At 34.4% G+C, this 23,134-nt stretch overlaps 1 protein-coding gene across 3 annotated transcripts in view; it reads right to left on the bottom strand.

Annotated features, from left to right (window-relative positions):
• Positions 1–23,134, bottom strand: part of DACH1 (dachshund family transcription factor 1) — a 394,247-nt gene that overhangs the window by 213,159 nt on the left and 157,954 nt on the right. For all 3 annotated transcript variants that reach the window (XM_084766967.1, XM_084766966.1, XM_084766968.1), the window contains exon 2: positions 22,383–22,498. In XM_084766967.1, coding sequence (XP_084623093.1) covers positions 22,383–22,498 — 116 coding nt within the window. The remainder of the gene's footprint in view (positions 1–22,382; positions 22,499–23,134) is intronic.

The raw sequence follows: 23,134 nt of genomic DNA, 5'->3' as shown, positions 1-23,134 counted from the left end.
GCAGACAAATAAAAGACAGATTGATTGATTTTAGATTAAATCGATAGAAAGAAAGAAAGATAGACATATAGACAGATAGATGGGTTAAAACAATGCCTCTAAGCATCTCAGCCTGATCTATAACCTAGTTACCTAACTAATCTGAGATTAAGATTTTTCAAATTATATAGGAAACTAATTGCATATACACTATAGAATTCATGAGACAACTAAATAATAGGCATTATGTAGACTGAGTATTTGCTATTTAGGTATATATGTATGTAAATATACAAATATTCATGCAACAGCAATTAATAAAAAGGAGGACATGAATTTGAAAGGAAACAAAGAGACATTTGTCTAAGATTTTGGAGGGAGGAAAGAGAATGGGAGACATTATAGCATTATATTATGATCTCAGGAAAAAGAAAGAATTTAAATGCCAGCTTGTACATTTCTAGATGGTTCTAGCACTCAAAACTAGCTTTTCCACGTATGTACGTGTGTGTGTTTAGTTCTACATGTGTTTATGTATGTATGTATATATATATGAGTTTGTGTGGATATGATATATATCAGACATACACACACACACACACTACGTGTGAATGTGTGTTGTGTGAGAGTGTCCATATACATGAGTGCATTTGCCCTTGTGCTTACATAGAGGCAAGAGGGTTAACATCTAATGTCCTCTCTCCATCGCTCCACTTTATTTATTGAGACAGGTTTTTCACTGAACCAGGAACTTAGTGATCACTCAAGTCTGGATGAGCAGCAAGCACCAGGAATTCTCCTGTCTCTGCTTCCTCACTACTGGATTATAGATGTGTGCTAGTATGTCCAGACTATATGGTGTTGTCACTGAACCCAGTCCTCCTGCTTGAACAGCATGTATTTTACCCGCCCTCATGTTTCTCCAGCATTTTCCTCGTCTCTTTTTTTTCACAGTTTCTTCTAGTGTTTGTCTTGATTTCTGACACACATATTAGCACAGATACTGCACAAAATGTTTTATGTGCACTAAATCTCAGTAGAATTAGCATCTACATCTGTCTTCTGAGCTTACTGCAGTTTCAAATGCACACTGGTGAATTTAAATAACTCCAGGCAAAGCCAACGGTAATATATTGTGATAACAAGTCCTAAAGGGCCAAAGAGATAAGGTTGTGTTAAATATCCCAACACCAAGAGGAAAATAGACAATAAGCCAAAATAAATATTTCTGACCTTAACTTTGAAGTCTTAAATATGGTATCCATAAAAAGACATAATATTGTTCAATAAAAATTATACTGATCTACATAATGGAAATAAAAAATAAAATAGTTGTTATTACTACTGTACTGTATATATCACCTATTTCATAAAATAAAGAAATTACTTGGAACCTGAGTACAGTATAGGATACATCTGTGCAATGATATCATATTTTTGTTACTGTTTTTCTCCTTCACTCGCTTAAATATTTTAATCATGTTTGAAATACAAACAGGAATATATTGCACATTCAATATTTATACATCTAAGCTCTCACTTTTGTGTTCCAAATATTGGAAATCCTGTGATTTGAAAAACAGAACCTGCTGACATATTTCATCATGTAAAGAAGTGACATAAAATATGTAGTTTCAAAGACTCTGAGTGGCTACAAACATTAGTGTGAATCACACACTTGCTCCATTCCTCAGTAATTGCACATATTCCAAATTTCAACCATGTTCAGATTCCAAACATAGTTCTTCACTCTGTTTTCCTTAAGATTAAAAACCGGTATATTTACACCAATATTTTGATTAAGGTACCAAAAAAAAAAATCCCAGGAAAAGTTCATTAATCTCTTTTAAAGCTACACACAATGATTTATAAACCATATAAATATAGAATTATCATGTTTTCCGATAATACGTTAAAAAATAAATGAGAAGGAAAAGTTGGGGAAGAAAGGAAGGAAGGCAAAGAAGAAGGGAAAGAGGGAGGGAGGCAGAGAGGAAGGGGGGAGTAAGGAAAAAGGGAAGAGCAAATAGATTGACAGGTGTAAAAAGGAGGAATGAAATAATTATACTTTTTTTTTACATTACTGCAAGCTGGTTGTAGTAGTTCACAAACTTACATGCAGGTATTGTTACATTAATGCAAGCTTAATGTTCTAATAGAAGGTTATGCGTTTGCAATGAAAAGTTACTCCAATTTTCCACAATAGAGCTATTGAGACAAGGAATCGAGCCCTGTTTTCCAGGGGTAGAGTCTCGCCCTTGTACCTGTGCCTCTCCCAGTGGGAAACACCTAGTGAAGCAAAGAGTGGCTGAGGGATTGGGGAGGAGGAAAACACATACCATAAAATATAATTAAAAATTGTGGAGGCTGCATATGACAAGAATAACCATAAAAAACAGATACAAACCAGCTGGCTGTTAACAACTTCTGAGTTATAAAAATCTTAAACCTGCTGTAAAGCACTCAATTCGATTTACATAACCGCAGAGCTGACATTCCTTTTAGGTTCCTCTGTTGGGGGTTTTGGTTTTTGACATGTTTTAAGGCAACATAAAAAATAAAAAACAACTGTGAAAAGAAGAAATGTGTCATCTTACATAGAAATTCATCCCTGCCTTTAAGTCTGAACTTTAGAACTTTAATATAAGCGTCATCCATGAATTGCAAAATATATTTCGTAGATACTGGCTGTCTGATTTTACAGTGTTATTTTTCAGATTTTCACTTTTCTCCTAAAAGGATGCTTCCTCAGTGGGTTGGGGAGCTGGCTACACTGCATGCATTAAGTTACAATGCATGCATTAGTATTACATAATTTCATCTCACTACTGCTTACCAGAAAACCAATGTCCCTCCATGGTCTAAAAGGATAAAATAGTATTTTGGTCAACTATGTCTGAGCCAACCCTAATTTCCTGGAAACCTAATGATGCAGCCTGCATACTGCAACACTAACATACCTTGCTGTAGGGAATTAAAAGCAAACAAAATAAAATAAAATCAATCGTACATTGAGTGAAGTTTTGATGTATAAGTGCTGGCAGTCAAAATTGCTCAGGGCACAAAATGGGCATTTCTGTTTGATAATTTACTTGATTCGCTATGTTGCTACATGTAGGGCATTTTATGCCTGACTTATATTTAATCCAGTCACCTGCTTAGTATTCCAGGACCATAATTAGATACAAGGATTTAAACATATAGAATGTTGACATTTCATATCTGGCATACAAATTAATTTGTACCTTTTGAGTTTTAGCCATTTAAGTATTTGTGGTGAAGAAAGTGAGTAGGAGTTATAAGAAAATATAAAAGCATTCCATTTTCACTAGGAATAATGCTGCAAGGGTATTTGGATTTGGGGACAGGAAATAGCTCTTTAAATGTATCCAATAGTATGCAACAACAGATTCCATAAGACATTCTGGCACTTTGCAATTAATGAACTGCAATTTGAGGCATAGTTTCTTCATGCATTGCATAGTGTTTCAGAGGGTGCAATATCAAGTTATTGTAGGAGGGGCTAGAGAGATGGCTCAGAAGTTAAGAGCACTGACTGTTCTGTGGTTCTTCCAAAGGTCCTGAGTTTAATTCCCAGCAACCACTTGGTGGCTCACAACCATCTATAATGTGATCTAATGCTCTCTTCTGGCCTTTGAGCACTGTATATATAATAAATAAAATCTGTTTTTAAAAAGGTGTTGTAATACCTAGGAGTAGATATAAAAGTTAGAAAATTTAAAAATGAATGTGTTTTATTCTTATATATTACCTTTTTTTTTTTAAGCAATTGTAGTAATTATCAACCCTGGGTTCTTAGACTCTAAATAAATGAACATATTAAAAATAGTCAAGCAAGTCAATTTGAATTTGAAAAAAAATAATGAATTATACTTTAGTCACTGGTGTATTATCAATTACAACAAAGGTTCAAGTACTAGTGTAAAATACACAGGGATGAAATTAAAATAGTTTAGAGAAAAGTATGGATAAAATGGTAGATTGAAAAAGTATTTGAGGGGGCTGGAGAGATGGCTCAGTGGTTAAGAGCATTGACTGCTCTTCCAGAGGTCATGAGTTCAATTCCCAGCAACCACATGGTGGCTCACAAGCATCTATAATGTGATCTGACGCACATATACATAATAATAAATAAATTTAAAAAAAAGAAAGAGCATTCAATGGAATCTAAACAGCAAAAATCCAAAGATAAATAAACAATGGGTTTGTAAGTGTCCTGGTTATTTATTATAAAGCTTACTAGTTCTTATTGCTAGTTCTTACAAAATAAACAAACATACATCTGTATTTATATATGTATGTGTTTATGTCATGTTTAACTTAGGCCTGTAAATCCCTAATTAAATATCAGAAAAGATAAATAACCATTACTCAAATTATGCTCTGAAATATTATAGCATTTTTACAAAATAAGAATAATCCATGTACAATTAGACATATTAGTAAATCTTAACATATAATTTAGCATATACATTTAACTTTCAAATAACCAGTTTACTAATTTCTTGCTTTTTTTGTTTTTGTTTTGTTTTGTTTTGTTTTGTTTCTCGAGACAGGATTTATCCGTGTAGCCTTGGCTGTTCTGGACTCGCTTTGTAGACCAGACTGGCTTCGAACTCACAGTGATCAGCCTGCCTCTGCCTCCCAAGTGCTGAGATTATAGGCATGTGCCACCACTCCTGGCTCAGTTCATCAATTTCACTGCACCAATATTCTACCACTAAAAAGAAAACTTTTGTAGATTGTTTTTTTTTAAAGTAAACTATGAAATGAACAACTTCAGGGGAAAATTACACCCTGTAGTTGGGTATGTTTCTATTTTATAGACTCTGGTAGATAGTTCGTATCTTTCTGGTTTGTTTTCCTGGTTTTTATTGGTTGGTTGGTTGATTAGTTGGTTAGTTGGCTGTTGGTTTGGGGGATTTGTGGTTGTTGTTTAACAGTCAGGCTATATTATTCATACTTGCCTTCAACTCTTAAGACTCCTGACTATTTATGAGTGCTTAGATTTCAGACATGAGATATAAGTCCTGGCTCCTAATGAATTTTAGAGTCAGGAGTCATCAGAATAATTGCAATATTTTTCTTAAATAGTAAAAGCCCCTATACCACAGACTTGGGAAAGGACAGTCAAGATACTTTGTTAGTATGGGCTTACGAAGTCTACAGGTGTTGGATGGACTGATAGCTAGATCTCTCCCTTCTCCCATCATGACTGTAAATACCTCTCATTTGTCTATTTCTTCCTTTCAGATGAACAGAGAATTATTATACACCTCTATGAAACATGTAATATATGTGGTCACATTCCACCAGAGCACCAGATTTTCCTCTGCAAGTATTCATTTCCTTAAACTAATCTTCCTAAAATGACCTCCAATTTTGATTTTCTGATCTAATTGTTTTCTACCAAACCTCTGAGGACATAAGAACCATAAAAAGACATGGTTCTGTGGATATGCTGTACCTGGGTCAGGCTGTTGTCAAAACAGTGCAATAAGTAGCACTCATTTGCATCTGATGAGGAACAGGAAAAGTAGATTTAAGTGAGTTGTCATATTGGCAAAGCTCACTGTGATCTTGTTCCCAAATGTAGTGGAACACAACAAATATTATTGTTAATACTATCCAGGAATGCATTCATACTTTTCTTTTTTCTTTTTCTATTGATTATTCATTTTTGCATCCTGGTCATATCCCACTCCCTTCTCACCCCATGGTCCCACTCTCCCTCAATGTTCCTCTCATCTCCTCTCCCCATCCCCAGAGAAGGGAAACCCCAGCATATCAAGTTGCATCCAGACTGAAGGTATCTCTTTCTCTTTCCCCTGTGGCCCAGTGAGATGGCCCAGTGAGACAGCTGGGTGGGGCCACTCATAGGTTAGCCTTGCTAGGCTCCCATCCACAAGCACAGCAGAACATTCTCAGTATCCAAAAATATACACAGAGCATCCTCCATAGGTGGATTGGTATTCCCCTGATTCTATTATACCCCAAAGATGCACCAGCATACAATGAAGACATTTGCTCTACTATGTTCATAACACGTTTATTTATAATAGCCAGAAACTGTAAATAACCCAGATGTCCCTCAACCTAAGAATGTATAAACAAATTGTGGTACATTTATACAATGGAATACTACTCAGATATTTAAAAACAAGAAAAGCATGCAATTTGCAGGCAAATGGATGGTACTGCAGAGTACTACTGAATCAGCTAACCCAGACCCAGAAAGACACACATTGTATGTACCCACTTATAGGTGGATTTTAGCCATATAGTATAGGATATCCTTGTTACGACTCACAGACCTAAAGAAGATAAGTAACAAGGAGGATCAAAGGGTTGATGCTTTAATCTCACCCAGAAGTCGAAATAGCATAGGCAGTGGAAGTGGTAAAGAGGAGGAACATGGTAAGGGAGGGAGCACTGAGAGAAATGAAAGTGGATATCAGACCTGGGGTGAGTGGGGACAGGAGAACAGAGGGCTTGCAGAGAGAAAAGAAACTTTGGGCAGGGCTTCTCTGTGACAAGCTGAAGACCTACTAGAGGGCAGGCTCCAGGGAGAGTCCGAGGGTGACTCTAGCTGAGACTCTTTAATAGCAGGGGTCATGGAGACTGAAGAGGACACCCTCTAACTAAACACAACTCACACTTTTACTGTAATTGACATCACCCTCAAACTAGAAATGTTCATCCTGAGTGAGTTAACGCAGACTCAGAAAGACACCCATGGCGTATACTCGCTTATAATTGGACACTAGCCCAACAGAGATGTTGCCTTAAAGTCTTCACTTAGCCAGAGATTGAGATAGATACTGGGACTTCCTATTGGGACTCTAGGTGTAAGAGGTAAGGGAAAAATGGGGAAATAGAAGGATCCAGAAGGTCCTAGAAACCTACAAGAAGACCATTAAGGCTGGCAGCTCTGAACCCAAGCAGGTCAGCTCAAACTATTGTACCAACCAAGGACAATGCATGCAGTAAACCTAAAACCCCTATCCAGATCAAGCCAATGGACAGCACATTCTCCACAATTGTGTGGAGTGCAGGGACTGACTGGGACATAAACTCTGGAGGCCCCTATTTGGCCATATCCCCTCGGTGGGGAGACCTGATGACACTCATAGGAAGAGTAAACAGGCTACCAGGAAGAGACCTGATAGGTTGTGATCTTATAGTGGGAGACTAGGTCCCCTTCTTTCACAGACATAGGGGAGGGAAGGGAAATAGAATGAAGGAGGGAGGGAGAGGGAGCGGAAAGATAGAAGTGAGGGGATAATAATTAAGATGTAATATGAATAAATTACTTAAATAAAAACTAAAAAAGAGATATAATGCTTCTGAGAAACATCATATTTGCTGCCTAGTGGCTTAGGATATATGTTTGAAAGATAGTTTAAATGAGCTAATATACATAAAAGGATTTAATAACTTAAATCTGAGAAAATTCTAATATATATTATCAATTTCTAATGCTTTAATGACCCATATACAGCCTTAATCATAAAGTCATGGCCTTGACACTGCTCTCCCATCACATTCTGTAGAAAATAAAGCAGTTTACAATTATTTTTCACAGAAATTAACACATTTACTTGGTATGTGCTTGTGACATTTAGAATTTTTAGGGAGCTCATAGTGATATAGGCCAACTTAAATATGCTGTTTTCTATCATGATGGCTATGATCATTTCCTTAACTTTAGCTGTCTTTTTAGAAGACATCAGTGCTTTCACACAGGTCTCTTGTCATGCCAAACTGTACCTTTAATTATGGGTTTTTGAGTGGCAGTGTCATTCATCCTGTAGCTCGTGATAAATATTTATAAAAAGGAATCATGACTTCTAAAGTACATTCTTCATAGGTTACACAAAGCAATTATGTGTATATTTTATTAGAATAAATATAACACATATTTGTTTTAGATTACCTACTGAAAACCTTTTCACTTACTTAGAAAGTAAAAGTATGTGTTTATATGGGCATATATATTTACACGTTAATATTTAGCTGAGGATATATTTATCAAAAGTAGATCTAGGAATTGTGATCATGAAAAACAGAGGCAAAAACTCAAGAGTACTGCTGTTATTCTTTAATTTCTTATTTATAATAGACCTCAGTTTATGCAGAACACAACTTTCATTAGCATCCTTAATGTTTTAAATACAGTAATAAGACTCATGCAGACAAAAAAAAAAGAGAGAAAACAAGACAGTCAACAGAGTGGGTGGATAACACTTGTTTGGGAAGTACTGTTTAGGTTCACATGAATACATGCAGAATTCTTTGTATAACAGAACGTGATGTCTGGCCAAATCATTGGATAAAAGATTCAAAGACGGCAACTAAACAAACTGCTATAATTTATTTATTGATAAGGAAATATTTAAGCTTAGAAATCTGAGGAAGCTGCCAGTATATGTGAGTGTTTGGTGGCTGAGGTTATGCAGAGACACCTAAGAAAGAGGTCGGGTTCATAGATGCCTGTTAGAGTCTCTGTGATTGTTCGGCTTTCAGTAAGGCAAGTAAGTAATAGGAGTGATAATGTAAGAGTCAGTGGTACAGCACTAGAACAGCACTTGCAAACTTCTGGGATGTTTGCAATATAAACATAAAAAAAGAAAGAAAGAAGAAAAAGAATGAGAAAGAGAGAGGAGAGGAGGAAAAGTAAGAAAAAATAGAAACTCATTTTTCAATATTTAAAAAGAAAGTATTCATAGCTAATTATCACTTGGCACTGTTGAAATAGTTATCTCACCCATGCAGCTTTTTGCCATATGAACTAAGGCACACTACAATTCATTAATACCAATATATATTTTTTCTAATCGATAAGAAAATTTAATTGGGGAGGAGGTCCCCTTCTGTCTCAGACTTAGGGGAGGGCAACAGGGTAAAAGAGGGAAAGCGGGAGGAACAGGAGGATACAAGTGATGGGATAACAAATGAGACGTAATCTGAATAAAATAATAAAAAATTTAAAATTTCTTTAAGAATTTAGGTGGTTCACCAATTGGCAGTGTGTTGAAGATTTAGCCCCAGTTATAAAGTCATAGTTGCAAAAACCAAGTGCTATTGTAGATTAGTCTCCTGTGTAAAGTAGATGGGCGAATTCACGTCAAAAAAAATCATGATCAAACCTGGCATTTTTGTTGACAGACTTTGTAGTGAGGCCAAAGGTGTAATTAGGCCAGAAAATTACTTTCTCGCCACTAGAATTGTTCCCTTCAGATTTTGAGTTATCAGTCCAGAAAATTTCATTAAACACTAAATTCACTTTAAGACAACTGTCAAAATTAAACAGAGGTGAGTCAAGTCAAGATCCTAATATTCAAATCTCTCCTTTGGACATGAGATTCAATGCAAAATAAAAAGCTATCAGTTCATTCTTCTATCAAGAGTAAACTTTTTGTGAATTTCAAAAACAGCCTGTTTCTCTAGAAATCTGGATAGTTTCTATTTTCTACTTTGTGATTTTTTTTATATGAAAATAAGAGCAGTTAAAAATTATTACTTTAGATATGGTGTAAAATACTAAAGAGAGAAACATATTTGATTTAAGATGTTGAGGTGATGGCTATAGCATATTCTCATATTTTAGATTTATGGCATTTGAAAGAGTAGAGAACAGCCTCTTATAGTCTGCATATAACTAAGGACCTTTCATTAGCAAGCAGAAAAGAAACTTATGCTATATGGTATAAATGGGTTATTAGTGATTTCTACAAAATGTATAACTACTTAACAGTAAATACCTGAAATATAGCTTTGTCTACTTAGCAAAACCTATCAAGTCTTTAGTGTTTTATATAGCAAAGTAAAATATTGTTGCTGTGAAACATACCCCAAATTATCCTGGAGTATCAACTGTTACAATGTTTCAGCCAGATAGTATTTCAAGAGAAATGACAAATCATAGTAAAGAGACTCAATACTAATGAACAAAATAGTAAAATAAAGACTATAACACTGGATGATTATAGAAAGGTAGGTTTTAATAATTAAATATTTTGGGTTAAACACCTTAGACTTAAAGAAAACATTAATTTTGTGTGTAAGTATTCCTAAAGTTCAAAAATAAATTGAGCAGAACTAAGTATTTGTCATTCAATTAGCACTGTTATCATTTTGTAAAGTGAAATGTAATACTCAGACTTCGTATAAGCCTTTAAAATGTGGTGGCAAATTAGACATAAAGTTCAAAATAAGGATCTTAACTTTTAATGAAGCCTGTATATATATATATGTATGCCTGACTATGTATTGTCCTGCCACTGTACAGGCAAGTATGCATATGAGGCAGGTGCTCTTTCAGCAAGTTGCTGTAAAATCCTGAAGAATAATTTCTAAGATCTTTCCTGTCCTTTTGTTATATTTCTTAACTCTAAAAATTGTGGAGCTGAACATTTCTGCCAGATAGAACTATTTTGAATCAGTTCTTAATGTTATTATTATTCTTAGAATGAAATACTAAATTATCCAGGAAAAAATTAATGTATATCGATGAGTAGAGTGCCTTTAACACAAGGCTTTAACTTACTGCCAAAAGTGTATGAAGCTAACAATTTTCACATTAAGATTAAACATTCCAATGATAACGTGAAATATTCTGTTTAAATTTATGTGTGCTAGCTAAGGAAGAATCTTTATTTCAATTTATCTTCCATTTCAATTCTGAAATACGGATGCGACTAGATATGCGTGGGTTTCTTGCAAACAGCACAGGGAGTAAAGAGAAAGGAGTAACAGCGAAGCCAGAGTCCAGCTGTGGTTTGCTTATGAACAGATTATGCGACTTTCGGGTGTCTTATTTCATTCTTTATAACAGGTTAAAAATATCTCCTAGGTAGGTGTCACACAATGCAAATATGTATTAGCTTTGTGCAGAGTTCCTACAGCATACTAACCTTTCAACAAATTTTTTTCTTTCAGTTACTTTCACAAATTAACACAATTGATTAATTAAACTCTATTTATTTAACAATATTGTAACTGGAGACAATGTTAGAAACTAAGATACAAGAGAGCAATGTGGAATTAGTGTATAAAAGCAGAGGGCCACTTAAAATATTTTCCTTCCTTTATATAGCATATCCAATGTCTTAGCAAATATAGATCTTAAATTTTACAGTATGTAAAATACAGTCTATATGGGAAAGATATATGAGCAGTAATACAATTTAAACTGAAGTACACTTTAAGTCAAATATCAAGTATTTTCACTTCTAAAAGAAGTATTTTTGTTTAGTGAATCTGCATTATGACTGTTGCTCTTTTAAATGGAAGGATGAAATTTTTCCATAAGTTTAAATAATTGTTTTAAAACTTTTCTTCTTGTGAATATATTTATTGGGTTTCCAAATTTGTTACTTATGAAATGGAAAACCACTGTAGCTTACTTATTATGGAAACAAGAAATACGTAGACAACAGAATGACTATTAATGGAAAAATAGAACACAAAATAGCAGATGATTTTAGTAACAAAACTAAACAAATTTAAATAAAACTGAATTAATTGCTAAGGGAAAGCCCTATGGATTTTTTACATATGAAAATGTGGATATCTATGAGTCTGAAGCCAGCCTGGTCTACAAAGTGAATCCAGGATAGCTAAGTCTACAGAGGGAAACCTTGTCTAAAATAATTCTACAATATTTTTCATACATAACAAAAATTGTTGTAATACTATAGCAAGTTCCTTGCACCCCATGGTTACTTCCAATGAAAAACATGAAGAAAAAAAGTCAATATAACATATTTTCACACTTATAAGATTCTGATGCTTATAGATAAAATCAATGTTATGAATGTTCATAATCCTATGTTTAATTTCAATCCTAGTATATATGGATTTCTCTAAGATAACAATACTTATATTTTTGAAAAGTGAATATTTCTAACATGTCTGATTCCAAGTAAGCCTTTCTAACTAATAAACATATTCGTCTACTATGGATGATTGATGTAGAACTCAGTATAATTTCAAAAACTCATAGAATATTATTACGTCACCAGGTCCATGCTGAGAAAGCAATTGCTATTATAAATCAAGAAGACAACTCATATGGACAGGTCATATGGTAGTGGTTCTTCTTGGAATGCTATCTTTAAATTTAATTTTTTCAATATGTACCATAAAAAGTAGGTATGATGAGACAAATTTCATTCTCAAATGAATAAAGAATAGTATTATATTGTGTTATTAAGAGACTAACATATTGGAATTTAGAATTACTTAAATATATATTCACTTGAATCAACATTTCCATTTAATTATTCTTAAAACAATTCCCAAAAATCTCATTAAGAAATATAATAAAGTAATAAAAATTTCAGAAGACATTCACACCTTTGAAAGGAGAATGAGGCACTGAAGTGGATAGAGCAGTTTTGCAAATATTATTATATTTCACACATTTTCAAATACATGTTTTAATAGAGAGATAAGTTTTAAAAACTGACCTAAACTACTGCATTTCTAGAGAAATAGATTATTTTAGTGACATTAATATGGATAGTTCAAGTGTTTAAAAATAATTGTGATAATACAGGGTCATATTATTATATATACTATATATGTATGTATATGTTATGAGACATAATATGTATTATAATAATACATATTATATTCTTTAACCCTATAACACAATACTGTGTTTACTAAACTCTTGCCCCCATATTGTTAAGGATAGATTAAGATAATTAGAAAAAGTATATGTAGAGAATCAATTTTCTCCAAAATTATCAAATTTCTAAAAAGAAATAATAATCTCATGAAAATGGGCTTTAACCCAATATGATGTTACCTAATCAGGACATTTAAAGAGTGTCACATCTCTGAATTTAATATAAATCATAAACACAAATCATAATATTCTATACATAATGACCCAAAAGTAATCACTGGCACAGGAAAAGAGTTATATCAGGAGGAAGTTCTGTGAGCTTAGCTAATTGCCAAACAAACTTACGAAATGATAAAATGCAATTGACTAAAAGCTGATACCATAAACATAAGGAAAAGTCCATTGTCCCAAACCTAATGTGTCCAGAGAGAAAAGCTTCTGCTCCTTTGGAACACAGCAAATAATAGGTTCTAAAGCTCATCATTATCAAATGCAGTATTGCCCTGTGCAGTGCTAGGCAAAAATGTACCATGGCACATTAGCTGTTTTTGTTCTAATCCATGTTCTGTCAAGGGGAAGCTATGTCAGATTGTATGATGGGGTGTTAACGAAGGAGTGGGTTAAAGGAAGGCAGCTTGATGTAGAAAATTTGAAGTTAAAAAAGTGTTTTGACTAATAAAAAAAAAACAAGATTTGAACAAAGAATATTTGTACAATGCTTAATATGTTCATAAATTGATGTTCTGGTTTCCGGTTCTGGCCAATGAGAACTAAGCAAAGCCAACATTACTCAAGGTCACTTAAGCTGCAAAGTGACAAGGAAGAGAGAGCCAGCCAAACCTTTTGGTTCCAAGTGGGAACGGTGTCACAATACCATCCAGCTCAAAAATACATTTTGAAGACATGAGTCATAACCTACTAATTGTATTCTAAATGTAACAATAGAAATAAATGCCCATGTAATCTTCTCTAGGAATATGACTTGTTGTTCCTAATCAAAATATGAAAAAGCACAAAAGATCAAATGAAGTCCAAGTTATTTCATTTAAATCTTTTTACGTGTGTGTTTCTCCATGGCATTTCCAATAGTTAACACTTCCTCCTAGCATGAAGTTCACACCTATAGGATCATTCAAGAAGACACATGAAAGCCAGAGGCATCATAAGAAAAGCCATTAAACAGGAAACGTCCTGCATATTAGATTCCAGAGTCATAATTGTACCAAAAAGCTAGATATACCATGTATGAAATGCAGTACAGCAAGTAAAAATATGGTTGCTTTAAACCATGACTGTTCATCTCAAAATTCGGTCAAATCGGGCTCATTTTTTTAAATATTTTTATATAATATCAATTAGTATAATATAATTGAAAGTCTGGACAATGTATATTCTGAAGTGAGAAAGATACCATATCCAGTTGGAAATAAAAATTTAAAAAGAGGCAGCCCAGGCTGATGTCAGACTTGGTTTGTTTAGAGGATGACTTTCCTGTATTCTCCTGACCCTACCTGTCAATTACTGAGTTTATAGGCCCATGGCATGCCTGGTTCATTCAGTGTTGAGGAATGAACTCAAGGCTTTCTGAATGCTTTGAAACATTCTACAAACCAACTTTTATATTCTCAACCTAACTTCTCTCTTAATATACCAGGGACATCATATTTCCCTACGAAAGGTGATGGGAGTTGAACTGGATGGGTGATGATCAGGGAAGGGGAACCACTGCTTTTATTTATCTGTTTTGTTTTTAAAGCTGCCTTTTAATAATATATAAGACAGGTTATAAAATAAATATAACACCTATGATAAATGACTTTCTACCCTCTAGTTTCTTCTCATACATTTCTGTCAGAAGAACCAGGTACATGCTTTATAGTAATACACTCTATTCATAGACAGGGCTTTTGTTTGTTTGACCTTTTATTGTGTTGCAGATGGACCTGGACGCTGAGCACAATAGACAGCCTCTTATGGAAACCAGTAGAGCTCTTGGTAGCTTGATACACTGTAACGTCAATCTATTGCTTAAACTTTCATCCTCAGAGCACTATTGTTCTACCTTATAATGCACTGTAAGTTTTCTTAACACTAAGCATTGGTCGATTCTGAATTCATACCATCTAGATTGTCCTCTTAGTGTTCAATGGGAGGTCAGTATCTTAAAACCTATCTGAGCTCCCTGTCTATACTTCATGCCATTTGAAGTGCTGGTTACTATTATATTGCTGTGTCCCTTTATCTAAACATCATATTCCTGTTCGTTAAGTTAGGATTAAACTATAACTTTCTAAAGAGTTATGAAACCTATGATTACAGAGACAACAAAAGCATCTCAATGTTTTTAGTGCAAATCTTTTAAATCAAGTAAAGTTCATTCATTAGTGGTGCGATAGATAATTCGATCACTAAATGCAAATACTTATAAAGAGTCTACTCGTTCTTCCTTTTCTCAATCTCTAAAATTTTTGGTAATCTCAGGCTTGTCAGTTCCCTCTTCCAACCTCCTTGCAGATGACAGGATAAAACCTAGGAACATCCTTAGAACACAGGGAGAAAGTCACAAGAAGTCCCTACTTGGTTTGATTGAATCCACATAGCCAGCATAGAGCAAGGTATCAGTGGAAGGAACTGAAGGTTTCCTGTTCATCCCAGAGAAGAAAGGCTATCAAAGAGAGACTAACCAATTCATGGGAGTTGTATTGGTTTACAGAACCTGTTTCCCATCAGGTCTATTGAAAGTTCAGACTTTCTGATTTTTATAAATAAGCAGTTACTTATATTCCACTCTTCTCTAGTTTATAAAGGGAATCAGGATTGTGACAACCCTTTCTAATATTCAACAAGTTACAAGGACCAAAAATGACAACATGCTACCTACTGCACCAGAGAAGGCTCAACAAACTAAGGAGCTACACAAAAGATGGAGTCTACAAACATTCAGTTGTCTACACACATCCAATCATATCACGCTTGACCAAAAATTACAAATTCTTTAACTTTTTTTTTTTTTTACATTTATTTATTGTTTCGTCTCTGTGCCTGTACGCGTGTGTGTATGTTTGATGTTAACGGTTGGAAGTTGGTTTTTCCCTTCCATCATGTAGCCTCCAAAGCCCAAACAAGGTGCTCAGTCTTGGCAGCAAATACCTTGACCCACTTAGTCATCTAGCCAGCCCCACTTTCTTTTACTTTTGGTGCTGAGAACTGGACCCAAGGTTTGGAAAAGCTAGGCAAGTGCTCTACATCACAACTAAATCTGCAGTCTAGTTTTCTGGATGTAAATATGTTTCCTTTATCAAAAGACACAGCATGATTCCAAAAGAGAAAGCAAGCATTGCTCAGAATTAGTCTGATTAAAGACTTTAGCACTATGAATGTACTGAGAAAGAAGCATAATCAGATTGTCATTTTTAGTGTAGCAAAATGAGATACAGAATGTGGCAGAAACTGGGAGGAGAAAAATAAATTAGAAAAGAAAGGGCTATAATTATCTCCTAATTTAAGTAGAAGGGTAGCCTGTCCAGAATTCTAGTAATGTGTATAATATGTAGTAATTTCATTAAATCTAAAAATAACAGCTCTCGAAAGCTGAGAAAAATAGAGTCAGAACATATTATGTTTTAGCTATAGTACTGAATTACAGCTATTTCATATTTTAAAAATTCAGTAATAGAATCATACTCATTCACGTGCTATCTGCACAAGCCTGAGAACATATATTATAAATCTGGGCATAGTGGCATTTGTGGGAAGGTTGAGCCAGGCACATTCTAGACAGCTTACCTTAACTGGTGAACTCCAGATCAATGAGAGATCTAGACTACAGAAAACCAAAGTGGAAGTGTGTAAAATGGCACCCTATATTGTCCACATGCATCCACACACATGTACTCATGTCTGAATGTATATGGAGATGGTCTGTCTACATACATAAGCATGGCACACATACATACACATAGTTAACAAGCAAATATAATTATATACTTCTTCATACCAATAATTATTTATATTTAATAAAGTTCCAAGTGAATTTATTTAATATATGATAAATTATTTCTCCATCAAGACACTTTGGGAGCAATGGAACTTATTATCCTTTCGGGCCATCTAGCATAGTGAAAATTGCTATATTCACATATAAACAGTAATTATGAACTCTAATATTTTATTTCTGTACCAAATACAAATTAACATATATAACATTCATTAGTCATTCATGATAATGATTGTATATAGCTATCATAACTTACAATTTAAAATAAAATATTTCTTTTTATATACTTGATATATCTCTTTTTAGACTCTAAACTCTAAATATTTAATATAGAACCTATATGTGTTAGGAGGAGTTTAAAAGCTATATTAACACACCACTGGTTCAGTTTGTAACTGTGAGGCATAGTAATTCCTCTCAGAAACCAGTCACTAAACATTTATTATCAATATTCCCTGAACAAATATTTATTTTGAGTCTCTGCCCAATGCCAGGTAATATTTTCCATCCAGGGATACTTCAGTGAACAGAACTGGCCAGAATCTTTTTGTGTGCATTTAGTGTGTACATCTGAGACACTGTAATTGGCTTCTCACAATTCTCCTCCCGAGAGAGTTGCTGGGTGTGAGAGACTGACAGCATCCCCTTAAGTTATGTCCTGGGACCCCAAAAGTACTACTTTATGTGCCATAATAATGTTTGTGTAGTTGTTGTTTAAGATGCTAAGATGGAGAGATTGTCCACAAGTATCTTCCAAGAGAAGACAAGTAGGAGATTTTAAATACACAGGGGTCTGGATGGAGAGAGGGAGGGTGATGGAGGGAGAGGGAGGGAGGGAGAGAGAGACAGAGACAGAGAGACAGAGAGACAGAGAGACAGAGACAGAAACAGAGAGAGTGAGAGAGAGAGAGAGAGAGAGAGAGAGAGAGAGAGAGAGAGAGAGAAGAACACCAAGGAGGGCCAGTGTTAAGGAATGATTCTCCTCTAAAGCCTCAGGAGGGGTTGTGACCCTACTGACACCTTGATTTGAGCTCAGTGATATTGATCGTGAACTCTTGACTTCCAAAACTTGGGAAAAAAATCAGTCTTTACCACCAAGCTTGTAGTAATTTGTTATAATAGCCTCAGGAAAAGAAGAGAATTTTCAGCTCAAGTTCTACACTTTAGTAGATGCAAGGTGCTTTAGTAGTCACACTAGCCTGCCACAAAAGTTTCAGTTTATCTCCAACAAAAACTGAACGTGCTCTTCATTATGAGATATATGATACTCTCCAAGTGTCTAGTCAAAATGTTTCCTATGTGTGAATGTAAAAATCCACACTTAAATTATGTTGTGTAAGCACAAGTGTTTTAAGTAGTTTATATCATATTTCCATTTTTTTCCTTCTTTACTGCTTTTCATATTTACTTAAGTAAGGCACTCAACGTTTTAGGCTTAAAAGATTATCTTTTCAAGGAGCTTCAAAGAATATATGTATTATTAATACATTTCTCAATATAGAAGGAAAGTTTCAACTTTAGATAAAATGGAAATGAATTGCTAAAAAAAATCTTTAAAATATTACAGATGCCCACATTCTGAAAAGGTAGTTTGGGTGTGTTTGATCATCATTAATATCACCTGGGAAGAATAAAGAAAATAAAATAATTTTTGTGTCACCTATCTATAGAAGAAAGTTGTCCTTTAAACTGTTTAAGATATGAACATTTCAGCTGGATTAAAATTGATTAATATTGTTCTGGTATAGAGATTTATCAAAATTTATGAATTTGCTAGGTATGTATTCTTATGTTCAGGGATAGTGTATGTTCCTGAGTGGGTTATTACTTTTTGTTTCATTCTCAGTATTTGTTGGGTGTATGTTTACAAAGGCATAAAGAGAAAAAGGAAATGTCCAAGTGGCAAAATATGAGTCATTCAGTCATTTCATTTGAGAAAACAGAAATATTGAATAGTCTTTCTTTTAATTTCAAATTCAAGTATTGAATATTCATACATTATTTCTCACTACTGATTTAGAAATTGTATTTCAAAGGTAGTTCGCATTTTGACCTAAACATGAAATCAAAAAGTTGGCCAAATATACTATCCAAATATTTCCCCTTCACAAAGAAAGGAGTATTCTGAATTCCAAAATGTCTGTTTTTAAAATTACGTAATAAAAATGATTCTATAAAAAGTCTGAATGCTATTAGAGCTCTGTTGCTAGGATGAATTTTTTTTTCTAAACTGGTGCATATTTCAAAAATGATTTATGGCAAGTGCTCACTTAGGATAAATGTAGTGACCACTGCAGGAGGTGTGTTGCCTTGAGAGATTCTACAAAAAAGCTTTCTCCTTTCATTAACCGCAACTTTAAGTTGCTACGGCATCTGTGACAACCATAACTTTTGGAAGTCATGACCACCTACCCACGCTCCCTCCTACGATTACACACAAATCTACTCGTGAAAACAAGGTTGTAAACAAATAAGACACCAGAGAAAATAGCATAGAGCTTTTAATTTTGAATTGGTATTTTTTATGTTTAGTTATATATAGCTGTTAGTAATGTTTATAAAGTATATAGCCATTTTTCTGAGAAAGAACTTTCCTTTGAAATTCTAATGATCAATCTTTGAAAATAAAAGTAATTAATAGACTAGCAACAAATCCATAGGTATTTAAAAATACATCAAAGCTAATAGATTTTATTTTCATAGGACCAAGCTGAACAGAATTTCAGCATTTCAAAAGATCCAAAGATATTTTTAGGTCTATAAGTAAAAATGGATGTTCATGTGTAATTTGTCACTTGAACCATAGGACTTGTAACTTGGCAGATTTGCTGTTTTTATTAGTCTATTCATGTTCATGTTTGCATGTTTGTACTCTGATATGTATACTGAGGTCAGAACATGCATTCATATCTTTTTTAAAAAATAAACTTTAGAACTCCATGCTTGCTAAAAACCTAAATTCTAAGAAAAATGTAGAAGAGTAATTAAATTGTCTACATTAAGGTAACACCATTCAAGAACAAAATTATCAAGCTGGTGCCTTCACATCTTAGGACCTTGTCTAAAGATAAAAGTAGGTGAGCAATGTTGTAGCAAGAAAGCCAAACCAGCCATGTGCAGTGGTGCCCGACTATAAGCCCCGCACTCATGGAGGCAGAGGCAGCCTTATCTCTGTGAGTTTGAGACCAGCCTGGTGTAGGAAACAAGTCCAGAACAACAAAGGCTACACAGAGACACCCTGAAGGGAAAATAAAGAGAAGAAAAAAAAAAAAAAAAAAGAAGAAAAAGAAAAAAGAAAAGAAAGGAAGGAAAGAAGGAAAGAAAGCTAACTAGCAATATACACTCTGCTACTGCACATGAAAACTTTTGTAAGGATACATCACCCTGTCAGAATACAGGGGGCCTGAATTGGGATCCAGGATTTAATAAGAGAACAGGAAGAATAAAAGAAGCATGCTTTGTCCAGTTTCTCTCCTTTCAGGCCAACACCAAGAATTGAGCATCTCTGCTCTGCTACTCTCCTTCCATGATATTCTGAGTTAACCTGGCCTACAAACATCAGGCCATAGATATCACTGAAACCCTAAGCCAGAATAAAGCCTTCCTCATAAGTTACTTTCCTTGAACATTTGTCCAAAAAATAAGAAAAAAATAGTGATTGACACAAGGATATTTGATCAACTAGTTAAATAAGAATAGTCCAGGGGGGCTGGAGAGATAGCTCAGAGGTTACAAACACAGTCTGTTCTTCCAAAGGTCCTGAGTTCAATTCCCAGCAACCACATGGTGGCTCTCAACCATCTATAATGTGATCTGATGCCCTCTTCCGGCCTGCAGAGGTACATACAGGCAGAACACTATATATAATAAATAATTCTTTTAAAACACACACACACACACACACAAAACAAAAACAAAAAAAGAATAGTCCAAACTTCATTACCAATTTCTTTTTCAAATATCAGATTTGAAATTAGAATTTGGGACAGTAGGATTAAATGTGGTGAGAAGCAAGATAACCTAAACAAATGGCAGCAAAGACAATACTTGGATGGCTACTAAGTCATTTTTAGCTATTGGCTTCCACAAGTATTTATGGAAATTAATATATACACATGTATGTTTTCTATAAAAATTTCTTGCATGAATTTTAATCTCAAAGGTAATTTCAACTATTTGGAGCTCAAGTGATGGTTCAGTGGATTAAAAGTGTTTTCTGTAAGTAGTTGGGCCTCAGTTTAAATCCACCATCCACACAAAGGTTGGCTATGACCGTGCCCATCTGTTACTCCAATGTTTTGGAATAAGTAAGATAGAAGGATGAGTGGGCTTTCTGACCACCAGATTAGCTCAAGATTCAGAGAAAGACTGTCAAACGAACAGGGCAGAAAGGAATAATTTGAAACTTAATGTTCTAGACAGATGTACACACACACACACACACACACACACACCTCAAACATAGACCCGACATTGCATTTACACAAATGATTTATACATACAATAAAAAAGGAACTATTTGGAATATTGATAAACATAGTGCTAAATATACAAAATGAACCAATAGGATAAAACCAACATAAAATACTAAAAATATACTCAAAAATAAATACTCTCAAAAATTGCATGAAAATGTTCAGGTATTGATATAGAAATTAAAAACTGAGTTAAAATCAATGAGGTGTACCCCAGCAGCTGACTGTGACCAGTTGCCCTAACTATCTAATATGATAATATTAGAACATAGAATAAGCAAATATTCTAAAGAAGACACCGATACTTATATCCAGGTCTATCAACAAAAGAAACTGTTTAACTTCAAATTTTTTGTGCACACCTTTAGCTCGGCACTTCCAGAGGCCAAGGCAAAGGGATTTCAAGTTGGTGGCCAGCTTGTAATAGACATAAAGAACCTAACCATGTAAGAAAAAAGGAAGGGCATTATTCCTTTGTCTTGAGATTTCTGTTGTTTGAGTTGTATTCTCCTTAAGCAACAGTTGTACACATTACATAGTTTAATCACTATGCTAATCGGAGCATAGATCTGGCTCTTTCATTGTGAAAGCCAAACGTGGACAAAAACACAGAAAAGTACATAAAAGAATTCATAAACACATTCAAGTGACGTAAATTGGTTGAACTCTTTATTGTGTATTACTGTTACTTATATTATACAATGTATACAATCTACAGTAGATTCTCACATATCTTCAAATGCCCAAGAAAACCTTCCATGAAATGATTGTAATAAAAATATGGTGGGGTTTCGTGAAAAAATGCCATTGTGGCATTACTTTCTGTCTTCTTTTTGCATTCGTATCTGTTTTCCTGAGTTATTTTGCAGTGTGAGTTGTTTGGAATCTAGATGCCAGGGTTTGAATAAGCATTGACTGCTCTCAGCAGTTGACCTTGAGAAGTCGCTGGTTCTTCCTGGTCTTCTAATTTTTAATTTAAAAAACAAAACTCAAAAACACTAGGACTAGTAATTTATGCTTCATGAAATTTGTGGGAGGGGGTAATTAAAATGACTTCTTAGCACTTTGCTCAATTAAGCTCATTTCATTTGATTTCAGAAAGGAAATCACAGTTATCGTGATGTATTTTTAAAATAACCTCTCATTAGAAAACTATCTTAGTGTTTATAAAATAAACTTAAAGCATGTAAATATCAACGTAATGATGAAAGTGCATGAAATCTATGCTGTTGGTTGATATTTAATATTTTGACATAAATAATCACACTCTTACCTGTTGGTGGAATTATTCCAGGGGACATGAGGCCGGGAACTGAATGCGGCATGATATGAGAGTTCTCTGGGGAGGTGACACTTTGAGTCCTCTTAGGGGGCCTTCCAGGTCTGGAACTGCAGCAAACAAACAAAAAAATTTTACAATTAAGCTGTTGTCTGACACATCATTTCAAAGTTGTTTCAAGTGGTAACATGGACTGTAAATAAATTTGTTTCAAGGACGGTTGCTTTTGCAGTTAGATGTAATAGACTTCCATCACTAATTAGATTACATGCTGAATTCATTTTCCTCATTGAAGATCAGCCACTTCTGATGCATAATTCATAGCCTGCACCTCGTTACCTGCTTCTTCATATTAATATCTATACACAGTTTGAATTGCCTCGTTTGCATATGCTAAAGTTCTGCATTCAGCCTTCAGCGCGAAAATTATGCACTAACTTGTAATAATTATTACAGTCAGCCTGCTATTGATTTATGAGACTTTTAAAAACCAAATATGTGTAGTACTTGTAATGAATGATATTTTAAGGTTCTTCAGGAAATTAAAAGGCAATGGCTGCCTAAGGAAATGTTCTGCTTGTTTGATTTAATACTACAGTTAGCTGGGAGGTGGAATGAGAGAATGATTCAGACCTATAGCACATTTTTCAATGATATGTTTTATTACTTTGCACTGCTAGCCTGATATCTAGATGATAAATGACAATACATCTCTAATGTGTGAAAAGGTCTTGCAATTTCTTTAT

Source organism: Acomys minous (genome assembly GCF_964271855.1).
Source record: "Acomys minous genome assembly, chromosome: 18".
Lineage (NCBI taxonomy): Eukaryota > Metazoa > Chordata > Mammalia > Rodentia > Muridae > Acomys > Acomys minous.
Note: the sequence above shows the minus strand (reverse complement) of the source record. Positions and strands in the feature narration are given on the sequence as shown.